We start from the raw sequence: 13588 nt of genomic DNA on the forward strand, positions 1-13588 counted from the left end.
AACTGTAATTTCAAGAATTGAAATTTGACTGAAAATTTTTATAAGCCATAAACTTGCCATGTTTAGCGACGGGACGTTAAAGCGAAAGGAGCTTGTGAGGAAAATTTATTAAGCTAAATAATAGAGTTATAGCAATGAACGCGTAACCAAATTAATTGAAGGTGAATAATTACGTAACAAACACAAACTTAGGATGTTTATCATTTATTGAGATATTCTGGAATATTTGCATGTTTTGTTTATTGTATTTTGATATTTGTAGTGGTTAGTGTAGTTAAAAAGTATATAGAGGATTTTGTGAATACTATTATGTTGCATGTGTGTATATATATATTTTGGGCTTATCGATCAACAATTAAATGGGCGAAGAATTAAATTTTTGGGCAATCCGGCGGTACGGAAAACGACTAGGCCGATGGAAGAAAGTGGAACCCCGTAGGCTCTATTTATGAAAAAGAAAAGAGAAATTTATATCTCGCTGCGAGAACGCATCGAATCCAAGGAAGAAGAGAGAGAGAATAACGACCGAGCAGAAGGGTGATGGAGAGAATAACTCGACAAAGGAAGAAGATTGAAGAAATGGACAATCGAAAGGAAGGAGAGGAAGTGACGTTACTGGAAGGCGACCAGGAAGGAGAAAGCAACCGTGCTCCGGAGAATACCGTTATCCCTGAAAGTGAGCAGCCAACGGCAGTGTTACCAACCCAAGGCACCATGGATGTTCAAGCGATAATGGCGCTCTTCACTACGATGATGAAGCAACAAGAAGAAGAGAAAGAACGTCGAAGAGAGGAGAAAGAAAGGAAGAGGAAATTGGAAGAACAAGAGAAAGAAAGGAAGAGAAAATTGGAAGCAGAAGAGAAAGAAAAGCAAAAAGAATTGCGAAGAAGAGAGAAAGAACAACAACACCGAGAGATGATGGATCAGTTTCTACAAGCATTAAAAAAGAATGATGAGAAAATAGAAAAGGTCCAAGAAGAGTGTGTTGAAAGACATCGTGATAACTCGAAAGACATTGAGAACCTGGAAAAAACAGTGGAAACTGAAGTCAGGCAGATCCATGAACACCTGGCACACCTGGGAGAGAAGATAGAAGAAAAGAAGAATGACGTGGAAAACAGAATGGAAGAGGAATTCCGAATGGTTGATCGTCGACTTGCAGCGGATTCCAGAATGGTGGAAGAAAGATTCGGACAAATCGAAACAAAGATGACCTCAGAACAACAGCAATGGAGGAAGATAAAAAACATGACGCAAGACTTACGCCAAGACGTCACACGAATCAAAGAAACGATGCAGAGAGAGACTTCTTCAATCGTTATTACGTCACCACGAACAAGGAACGAGGAAGACCAGCGAGAAACAACACCCCTGGCGACATCAGCACAGGAACCATCTCGATCGGGGAGTCCGTCCACAGGCGATGACGTCATGGAGCAGGATAGCAGTTGCTCGCGAGTCCACTCCGTGGTACAGACCAGTGTGGCCACCTCGGAAATAGGCAGGCGTGCCATCTTCTCGAAGTTTTCACTGGACAACTTTATGATTTTCGACCAAGAGAAGACAGAAACTTTGCCATCCACGTTTCTTCAAGAATTCAAAAGAGATTGCATTTTATATGGGATTCACGAAGAGGATTACCTGAAGCTCATCCAGAAACTTCTTCGCGGTTCCGCACGCATTTGGTTAGACCACCAGGTACCAGCGTTCAAGACCTTTAGCACCTTCGAAAAAGCTTTCATTGAACAATTTCAGTGCAGATCATTGGTAGAGAGGAAGGTTACCCAGTTAAGAAACAAGCGGTACGACGTCAACGGAAAGCTCACATACAAACAGTTTTTCTGGCAGAGGGTGAATGAATTCCGTTCGCTTAAGCCCGGAACCGAAGTGATAGAAATCCTCACGGCCATCAGAGCGATGTACCCGAGCTATGTACAGAGGCAGCTTACAGGAGATGTGTTAGAAAATTTTGACCGAATGTCGCTTATCCTTGAAGACATGGATTTGCTGAAGGAGAACGAAAAACATCGATGGGAAGATCAATCGAGCAGAAGAGGGAATAATAATTTTGATAGGAAGAGAGGAGAAAATTTTCCACGAGTGCAAATGGCGACTACACGTAATACATACAATGGACGTCGACAACAATTCAATCGACAAGAACAATCGCAGTACAGTCCTCCAAGACAGCGAGACAGGGATGCCAAAGGCTCGAATCGAGGGAACTACCGTGGAGGCAGACAGAACACGAACGCAGGCTACCGAGGGCGTGGCGACATACGATTTTCAAACCGGGAGGAAGACAATCGTATGGAAGAAGGCAGAACACAAGCTATTCATTTAGTAAGAACCGCCTACAACAATGAGAAGCAAGAAACTGAAGAACAATGGCCTCAACCATCAACGAGTAGGGGACTCAATCCCAACGCGCCAGATTACCAGTCAGGTACTCGTCGGGATAACAGCCACGGCGCAAGAGCGGAAAACTAACACCTTCCGACGACAGCTCGGCTCGTGTCGGCGGAGAATCTGAGATGCAAAAGGTTCTAGAGCCACAATCCTCACCTGTGAATCGACGACACAAAATGACAGACATAGAAGTAAGAAGTTGTTGGTTCATAAATAACTTATCAGAAGATGATGATGAAAGCGATGCTGCAGAGAATTCGAGCAGGAAATTATGGCCATCTCAAACGCCTCAAATACAGTTAAAAATAGGAGAACACTCTATTAATGCCATTGTGGACACTGGGTCGGAATTGAACTTATGTGGGGAACAGATCTGGAAGAAAATCTCTAAGGACATAACGAAACCGCAGCTTAGTAGCAGTAAGGACATTAGGCTAGTAGATTTCTCAGGCAAGGTTAGACAGCGACCACTAGGGCACGTGGTAGTAGGTGGCAAAATAGGAGGCATGGAGACTCTAATAGATTTTTACGTCGTTCGAGAATTGAATGTGGATGCTATTTTAGGCATGGAGTTCCTTATACAGTATAGCGCAGATTTGAACCTACGTAGAGGGACGTTACGTTTATGTGACGACGCCAGTCAGCAGGAAGCTGAATTTATAAATAATAGAATGTACTTCCCAGAGGAAGGAAAGTGCTTTAATGTTACAGAAAATTGCGCTACCTTAAGCCCTGAAGAAAAAATTGATGTATTAGTGTCTAATCTCAACGAAATAAACATGGAAGCCCGAGAGAAGTTCAGAAACGTCCTACGAGAGCATGCAGAGATCTTTTCAGAGAAACCAGGCAGATGCAGAGTATACACTCATGAGATCAAAGTTGAAGGTGACGAACCAGTCGTGTCACGTGTATATCCAGTGGCCTACTCCTACAGGGGCGAGATAAGAAAGCAGCTGAGGCAGATGTTAGATGGGGACATCATTAGATTAGGAAATAACATCTTAAAACTCACAAACTGCAAAAATGGCAAAGAAACTACACCTCAGCACATCGATAATGTAAAAAAATGGAATTGTTCGACAGGAAAGAGAGATTCGTGGATTCAACAGCTAAAAATGAACCAAACAAATCCTACCAACGACCAAGCTGCAAGCTACATGTAGAGAAACTTGTATATAGCAAATATCTATATATATCATACAGTCTAAATATATATATATATAACATAATGAAGTTAAAGGTTTGAAGAATTGTTAATTATAATAATCACATTTATATAACCATGTCTACATGATGAATAAATTAGTTATAAGTATATAATTTTCCATGTTTTACTCAAGTTATGAAAATTGATTTACGCATATAATCATTAGGTTTAAGTGTGGTAATTGTATTCATTTTTGAAAATCAAGCGTAGGTATGTCTAAAGGTTTATATATATATAAGTTCACTTATTCGACGAATGAGAAATATTTAATATTCATTTGCAAATATTTAATATGTAAGGTAATGATTTATAGTAATGATAATTGTGCTTATGTGATATTGTGATATTGGTTATGAAAATGTTGTAAACAGTCCAGGGTTCGAGTCCCTGATTCGGACGTTTTAAATTTAAGAAAAAGTAGGCATAATTTTACGTTATTATGAAATTTATTGTGGGATGAATTTTCCTCTAGCCAGCAAAGATAATTCCAGAGAAAAATTCATGTGTAAGAGGGGGAAAGTTTATAACGGAAAATCACGCCTTACAGATTAACAAATCTGATTAAAATAATTATAGATTAAATTATTCCAATTAAGACACGTATTCAGTATAATTTTATGCTTAGTATAATTTGAACTAAGGCAAGGTGCAAGTAGATAATGTTTAATGTTGCATTTGGCCACGACAAATCGTCTCTGAAACAGCATTTGTATATGTTCTTATGGACATTAACGAAAAAAAAGGAACTTTTGATCTAGTGGACCGATTGAGCAGAAATTCAAGACTATGGTAAAACACATTCTAAAAGTCAAGATTCCGAAGTTTAATAAAAATCGAGTGAAGGATAAGGCCGTAATTGAGGATCAAAAATCACGAAAGATAACAAAAGGACGCTTGAGAAGATAGCATTCACGCTGAGCTGTCCTACTTTCCGTGCTGATGGACAATGAACGGGTCAATCACCTAATCTCTTCAAGGGTGCATTTCGTCAATACAGGGGTAGATGGCGGATAACAAGTTTTTCTGGAGGGAAAGTAGAAAAGGACTTAAGCATAGAGGCTAGACATGGAAGTCTTCGCGCGAAGCTGAAAGAAAACACAGTACTAGTGGAATATTCGTTCGGATCGCATCCGTGCTAGCTGATTTCGCAAAAGAGTCTTTGTTAGTTTTCGACACGTTGAACAGCCACATCATGGGTGAGTAGATCGCTACAGAGCCGCAAGGGGTTTCTCCCCCTTCCGATCGCGCCTACGTCTGCGACAAAATTCCATCTGTCGTCGCGAGAATTTGATTACCGCCGTGATAAATTATAGCCCGATAATTTCATAACATCGTTGAAACGCCGCCCGAACTATATTTAAAGATAACCGCCGCATTCGTAGCCCTGTGAACTCTGATTTCAATGTGTGAGAGATCGTGAACTGTTGATATGCTGAACCATTGTTGATGTGCCAATCCACTGTTGAGATGCCGAACCATTGTTGAGATGCTGAACCATTGTTGATGTGCCAATCCATTGTTGAGATGCTGAACCATTGTTGATGTGCCAATCCACTGTTGAGATGCCGAACCATTGTTGAGATGCTGAACCATTGATGAGATGTCGATCCATTGTTGAGCGAACTTAAGATCCTTGCTTCAACGAAGATTACTCCAGAGAAAGGAAGAGAGGAATACGGGTTGACAATTGTAAGTTAAGTACTGGAAGTGAAAGTGATTCCGTTAATCGAGTGTCCATCTGAGATGTCATCCCAGGAAGCAATGACCCAAGTCCAGCCGTAAGGTAAGAAAGCATTTTATGAACGTCGGAGATCATTCCAGAATATCGGCGCGTTATTCTAAATATTGGATTACACAAGATTCCGTAGCCAAATTGACATAAACATTATCTACTTCGCATATTAACAAGTAATAATCATTTGAGTATAATTATTAGTCTAAAAACCACATTGCGTTGAGTAAAAAAAAAAAAATTGCTAACAACCGTCTTTAACTGAAAGCCAGACAATGATATTATTCCAGAAAAAATGAAAGTATTTGTAGTAGAATTAGTATTGTGTAATCTGCCGATGAATGTGTGAGTGAGTGTGTGGTTTGTGCGTAAGAGGGCAGCCTGTATAATATAAATTGATTTATTTAATTATATAGATTTCACACCCATTTTGTCGTGTTACGTAATTTACAGAATAGAATAATATAACGGTATAAACAAAGTTACCTCGCTTTAAAGGTCCAACTGCGTAAACACGATTCCTGAGACCATATTTATTATGATATTATTATATTCCTTATGGCTTAAATTACAGTTATACTTGACATTATTGAACTAATTAATTAGTGTACATTTTACTTTAATTGCTTACCATTGAACCCGTCGTCGCGCTATTACACCCTTACTCATTAACCATCCTTGCAATGCGTCAGCTGCTTTTTCTCTAGGAACACTGGGGTATACATTTACGACGTCAAAGCTCACAACACGATCGGAGTTATTAACTTATAGTTTTTCGATCTCTTCTTTGACGTCCATGGAGTTCTTAATACTAAATTCTGTTTTTCCCCCACTCTTAATTCTTTTAACTAGGGTTTTGGCAAGCCCGTAACCCGGGTGGCTATACATTGGAATGATAGGTCGCAGGGGAATCCCTTCTTTATGAGTTTTTGGAATTCCGAAAGCGGTTGCGATTTCCCCCTTTTTACACCCCTCTTTTAACTTTTTCTTTTCCACTCTTGCTTACTGGTTTCTATGCCTTTCTTAAATTCTCGTCTTACTCTTTTTATTGGATTCGAATCTACAATCTTAAAATCGTAGTTGTCAAAACAATTCAACTTGAGGGAAAGAAAATCCATACAGGGGTTCATCATAAGGCATTATCGGGAGATCTATACATCAACAAATAATTGGCCCATGCCAACAGGACAAAGAATAACGTATTTCAACCTGCGGGCTCACAGATTATGTAACAACCAAGCAGATTTGTGTAAAGAAATCGAATGGATAATGAGAATAGAAAAGAGGAACGGATACAGAGAGGAGGAGTTAAAGGGGAATTTAAGTAAAGCTAAGGTCACATATGGGAAGGAATTAAAAAGGAATAAACAGAAGAAAGATGGAAAAGGAAGAAGAAGTTAGAGATGAAGAGGGGAAATTTAAATATATAGGCATTCCATACTTTCTCGGAATATCGGAGAAAATCGAAAGACTTGTAAGAGGGTATGGCGTAAGGTGTTAGATGCGAGCTCCAAAAACTTTAGAAAAGCATCTCACGGGGTATAAGAAAGATAGAAAACAGGAAGAAATAAATGAGGGAGGGATGAAGGGTGTGTATGGAAAAGTTTGCCAATGTGGGTCGAACAGGAAGAAGCATGAATGTTCGGTGGGGAGAGCACGAGAAGGATATAAGGGAGGGGGTTCCCAAGACGGGACTCTCTGAACATATCCTTGACGAAGGCCATGTAATCGCCAAATGGAAAATGCTTAGTGAAGAGGAAAAACCTATAAGAAGGAATGTATATGAAGGGTCATATATATGTAAGGGAAGAGAGAATAAATTAAACAGGGATGATGGGAATATCGATGAGATGTGGGGGAAGATGTTCAAGAAGTGGGATGGGAAGGAATACGTAAAAATAGGATTTAACGTAACCCCGGAAGTAGCACATCAAGCTCAAATGGAAGAGGAATTTTCGCTAGACTTGAGGTGAACTGAAATGGAGGAGGAGTGGGGGGAAATGGAGGGGAAATAGAGGAGAAAGAGAGGAGAGGTGCCTGACCTCACGCTCTACGAGGAAACTTTGGAGTATTGCAATTGCAGCACACGCGCAACGTGGCTATTCACAGTTTTAAAGTTTTAACATTCCAAGGAGCAGTTTCTAATCGGGGAAACAGCATCGTTCTATAACGTGCACCTGTAATGGGTTTTAGATTTTTATTGTTTTTTAACCACATACCTTTTACCAATCCTATATCCTGTACCTATGGAGAGGTCGACGTGGTTATGAATTATATATAACCTAAACGTGAACAGCCTGAGGAAGGGAGCAGTTGCGTCCCGAAACATCGCAGGAGCAACATAGATACTCGCAAAACGTAAGTTATTAGTATATTTATATTAAACAATCAAACAGGTAAAAACATTTTAAGCAGCGACATTTCAGCTTACAAAGCTTTTTACAATTACTATTGGCATGACCAACTTGGCCCACTTGGTCAAGTTACTCCAAAAATTTTGTCAAATTATACAGAAACAATGATCAATCCATAAGGGGTGGAATCACCCCTAATACAGACCTTGACTATACATCTTTATTGTATTTGACACTGAGTACCTCTCCATACATGATTATCCTTGATATTACAAGGGCGTCAAATAATTGGGTGTGTTCATTCTTCTAAACAAAGATCAGCAGGCATTCTGAACAAATGTCAGCAGACTTAAAAAGCTTTTTTGTGACAATGGGTGTAGTACTTTTAGCATTAAGTTTCGCAGTTTAGATTTCCTTGTTAATTTTTTATGCAGTTATGCTGTCTGCATCATTCTCCTTTGCCATGTTACTGGATGGGTTCACTACAGCAAGCCGGTCTCGTATAGGCTCAAAACCAGTGCTGTGCACTGTGGAGTAGATAGTCTACCAGTGATAGCTCATTTAATCTTACAGCTTTGTAAGTTTTAAATCACAATCTTGTCCAAGTCACAGTTAATACGTGACATTTTTTTCCATGAGCTTCTTTATTCTTTTTTATGTGACTCAGTCCACCGAAGACAGTTATTATTAGTTAACCGAACACACTTTATTGGCATGTGTGTTGTGATGGTGGGGACCAGTCAGAGGCATCAAACTGAACTTCACACAATTTAGTAGCCAAAACATTGTTGGCCCTTGAAATTAAATTATGACATCATAAAGAGTAATAATTCAAATTATTTAAAGACTTCTTTAAAACATAAATATTTGTTAAAGATAATTGCTGCACAAACCAAAATGACAAATTTCAGAACCTCTAATGGCCTGAAATAATTGATGCCAGGGCGGGGAAGTTGAGAAGCACTTATTTAGGCAGTCTGCATCTGAGCTCTCAACTCATTCAAGCATATTATTGCCCTCAAAATATTTCCACCACATCATACTTATTATGAGATTTGTCATATCAGTTTGCACAGCAAATTTCAGAACCTCTCACAGTCAAGTATAATTGATGCCAGGGTCTGGCAGTTCAGAATCACTGATTTTTTCTTCTTCTTCTTTCAGCACGATTGTTCATTACTCGGGCCCTCCTTGCTGCTAAAAACTTCACGCAAGCTCAGCAGATCCTTCGGGATAGAGGTTGTGGGGCTGGAGATGCAGTTAGCATAAACATGACATTTCTCAACCAGGAAGGAGACAGACTCTTTCACAATGCAGAAGTGGGTCCTGCTATAAATGGAGCTAAGGAATCTGGACTCAGCATTCTTACAATAAGTCCTGGAGAATGTTTCTGCCACTGTAACAAGTATGTACATGGATGTGCAAGCGAGACCTACAATTTACTCAAAATCACAATATGCACATTCTTACTTATATCACATGCACAGAGGATGTTTGGCTGAGCCTTGTATTAGCTGGGGGGATGATTCTATGGTTTAACATGGTGACAATGAGACATTTGGGGGATGTTTTGGAAAAATTTTGCTAGCTGGGGAGTGGTCGGTCATCCTCCCCTTACTTTGAGCACAGCATATATTAATCTGCATAAAACTGCTCACTGCCCATAAAACTTTTTCTAGTTATATCAGGAATTCCTTATATAGTGATGTAAATATTTTTTCAAAGTACTCAATTTCTGCAGGCTTGATTTTTCCAATATGTCCATGAATGGAAGTCCCATGGATTCAAGTCCATGAGTCTGAGAAATCCATTCAGTTGTATATTTCATTTTGCTATGCCAGAAACTAGGGATGTGACGAAGCTGAAAATTCAACGATGCCGATGTACTCGCCGATAATTTTTGGAACCGATACCGATGCCGATATTTAACCGATTCCGATACATAAGGTTATTAAACAGAAATGGAATGTTATTTTCAGCATGACAAAAATAAATTTACTATGTACATTTCTATTGCATGTCATATGTATATACATATATATTCTCAAGAGATGCGAATGTACATTTGCATCTACAAAAGGTGGTTATGTGAACCTTTAAGAAGAACATGGATTCTCAAGAGATTAAACATTAGTACACAAGCAGTTCTTTGAAATGCAAAATGAATTCCTGTTCTGCCAGATTCAACTTTAGAAACACGAGTTTTGGAAGCACTTCAGGAAGTAACCTACTTCTTCTCTTATCGCAAATCTGTTCAGCAACACTGAACACTCAATCACTGAATACTGATGCAGCAGGTATGCCCAATTATTTTCTCAGCACTTGCTTCAGGTTTGAATACTCACTTCTGAATTTCCAATACAACAGCAGATCCTGGATCAGCAATGTACTGTTTTATTTCCGATTTTGAGTTAGGTTGATCCTCTGAATGAGAGTTTGCAATAATTTTATTACAAAAACTCTACAATAATGATGAATCATAACCTAATTTTCAATAAATCTTACAAAACTAGAATATAAAACTTATTAGAAGGTAAAACTCTAGTATAATCTGTACCGGTTTAAATATCGGATTTTTGCCGATTCCGATACCAATGCTGATATGTCAATTTCGGCCGATTTTCATACATCTGTAATCAGCTTCGGCACATCCCTACCAGAAACTCTTCAATTATGAACAATCGTTCAGCATGATTGACTTTCACATGTCATAGACCATAAATATAATAATTTTAAACCAAGCTTTTTGTAAAGAACTTGTGTGCATACATAAAAATGTAGTTTTGAATATACGTATTTGTTTAACAATACACTTTCATCATATGTTAACCATGAACCATAGCTACATCATTGGCTGGGTACATCAAGTGTTGAATATTGCTCAGGTCCTGCCCAAAGTATTGGCTTTGAAATTAGACATTCATCAAAAGATAATTCACAATGTTGGATATACGTGCAGGGAATGCAATGATGAATATGAACATGACATCCACTGTTCTTTTTGAAGATATTCTACATTGAGATTTTACTGTTCTTAAGTTTTGTGCACTGTTTTGTTTTAATACACATTTTCAAGAACAAAATAACTGTATCTTGCCTTGAATTAGGAGATTATATTAAACCTAGTTCATAAAACCTTGTAAATTATTTTGAAAGTGATTCTCATAGTTACCCCCAAAAATATAAATCACATCAATAATAATGGGCAAGTGCAGACTTAAATCTTAAACATTTTATTTCCTGTACATACATCTATTGGGTTCCCACACAGTGAATTAGAATTATGGGCTGTCTTGTCTTTCATGCAAGAAGTATCAGGAACACCAAAATGTTTGTATTCACCCAGGATATGTCTTTGTGTTTGTCCCATCATGCTCATCATTGTGATACACCCAAGAGGTAGAAAAGCATTGTAACGAACAAAATAAATACGAAGAAGGAGTAGAGCTAAAATTATGCAATTTGAAATTATTACAAGAAAGCAGAATTCATTCAATGGAGTTCTCAGTACAACACTACCACATTAAACTTCAATATGTGCCCTGACAGTAAAAAAATGCAGGTGACAGTATGCTTCAATGTAGGGATTTTGTAGCTTCCAATATTCAACTTTTTGTCAATAGGCTTTTATTGGAAATCTAAGCCACGTTCAAAAGGTACATATCATGCTAATTGAGAATATTCATCTGTTCCTACTGCATCTCTCCCTAAAGCTATACATGATTTCCTTTCCAGATACTTGAGACTGAAGGTTCCTGAAGACGATACACCATCCATCCATATCAGCAGTGAACGAAGGCATGCTGTTATGGATCACCTTCCAAAACCCAAGAGTAAAGATGACATTGTGACAATTCTGGGAGACCAATCAGATGACCAATACCCAATATTCAGAGAGGGAACAGATTCAGACAAAGCAAAAACTGTGGCAGTGGGTAAGTGCAGTTCTTGCAGATCTGGTGAATAGTGCATTACGAGTACCACTCATTCCTGTTCTGTATGGTGCCAAGAAAAATCTGCATTATGTAACACTTTTTGTTAATCACAGGGATGAAGATGAATGATGAAATGAAACTGAGGAAGGGGCATTCATAGGAACGCCCATGGCCAAGGCAGGACTAAAACCTTAATTTTTGGTGTTGACAGTGGCGAAGATATAGTACAAGCAATGCAAGCACTGATTGCACTATTAGAATATTATTTAATGTACTTAATGTTTTAGCCTTATTTAGTTTCCATCGCACTCGATTTGGCAACATTTTACGGCCGCAAACATCCTCAGCAGCTCTGTAGCAAGCACCAGCCTCAATGCTTGCCGCCACTGGTCACTAAAACCAAAGCACCCAAAGGATCGTGACGACTCATGAAATCTTGGAGAAAAGGGCCTCAACCCTCAAGAGAAAAGCTGAGCCTTTAGTGCTTCTCAGAAAGCAACCGAAAGCAGGAGGAGACATTGCCAGTAACCAATGTGTGTCTTCATGCACACATAAACAAGATCGCGAGGATAATATTATTAATCATAAAATAACTGAAAGAAACTATTATCATTGCTCTAAATTCCATACAGGTCACTTAAATTACATCTTATTTTGTATTTCACAAATTTTAAAACATGTCAAAAATTTGACATTAGGGTTTGGGACAAAGATGGAAAGATGTATTTTCGGGAAGAGAAATGTCTGCAGTCTGGACCCTGCACCCAGCTCAAATTACATCACGAGTGTTGATCAACTGTCAAATTATTTACATGGTAATTCAAGTGAACTGTTTAACACATTTTACAAGTAAATTCAATAAATTGATGGCTTTTGAATAGAACTATCTTCTGATATTTGTAAACAGCACAAATGTAAATCATATACATATTATAAACAATGCAAAAATAAGGGTAATCAATAAATAGGAAATTCCATGCCCCTTAGTCGTATATGGAACGTTAGTTTGTAAGGTGTTTATGAATAACGTTACCAGGAAATTTGAAAGTAAATATCACGATTGCGAATACTATGGATTAATTTTATTACCATCATTTTATTATATTTTGAGAAATCTAATATTCTTTTTGTTTTGTTTATGAAACTAACTGAGCCAATGAGGCTACATAACTTTTACCCTCACCTCCCCCCCCCCCACCTCCGGCATGTCATTGTACTACACGCATGTTGTACTGATCACTTGCCACCTTCGCCAATCCACACTTCGCTACTGGGTGTTGAGATTGTGAATTTTCACAGAGAGTACCATACATATTTGAACAAATTTTCTACGACAATTTGGTGATGGTATTTTATGAAAATTTTCATTAAACTTTCCAGGAATATTCGACTGCGTGAAGAGGACATGGTCTATCTACATGGAAAACCCCAAGACTTCAGGACCTACTGTGGTGCTACCATTGGAAATCGATTCCCACTACTGAAAATATGCTTCAAGAACTTCCATGCATTAAAACAAAAAAAATATTTATGAACCTACATGCTTCATTTCTGATGCAAGGGATGCATCAATTGTAATATTTGTGTACTTAAATACTGTTCATGTATTATTTATGATCATAATAAACATAATAGTCAAGAAATTATAAATTTCAGTTGAGGTAACTTGAAGAAAACAATACTACATACTTACACGTGCAATCGACCTAAAAACAGGTTGTAGATCAGAAGAAAATCGTTACCTTCAAGTTGCATACTTACAAACAGATAACCCAAAATACACCACAAATGCAAGGTGTCTGTAGGGCTTACACAAGATAATACATTTAGTATATTTAGGAGAGACTTTATGTGCATCAACGATGTATGATTTAAATCAAGATTTAGCCCAGGATTGAGTCATGTTGTCAGTCATGGGTGCAGGCATATTTCACCACATTTGAATTTTTAA

General features: G+C 38.3%; 1 protein-coding gene across 1 annotated transcript in view; it reads left to right on the top strand.

Annotated features, from left to right (window-relative positions):
- The window catches only part of t (C45 family peptidase tan), a 48725-nt gene extending 35427 nt beyond the window's left edge, over positions 1-13298 (top strand). Inside the window, exons 5-7 of the mRNA XM_083122251.1 lie at positions 8867-9107; positions 11438-11637; positions 13018-13298. Of these exons, the coding sequence (XP_082978377.1) occupies positions 8867-9107; positions 11438-11637; positions 13018-13121 (545 nt within the window). The 3' untranslated portion in view covers positions 13122-13298. The remainder of the gene's footprint in view (positions 1-8866; positions 9108-11437; positions 11638-13017) is intronic.
- The last annotated feature ends 290 nt before the right edge of the window (positions 13299-13588 follow it).

The sequence above is a fragment of the Lepisma saccharinum genome, chromosome 5, assembly GCF_977018435.1.
Source record: "Lepisma saccharinum chromosome 5, izLepSacc3.1, whole genome shotgun sequence".
NCBI lineage: Eukaryota > Metazoa > Arthropoda > Insecta > Zygentoma > Lepismatidae > Lepisma > Lepisma saccharinum.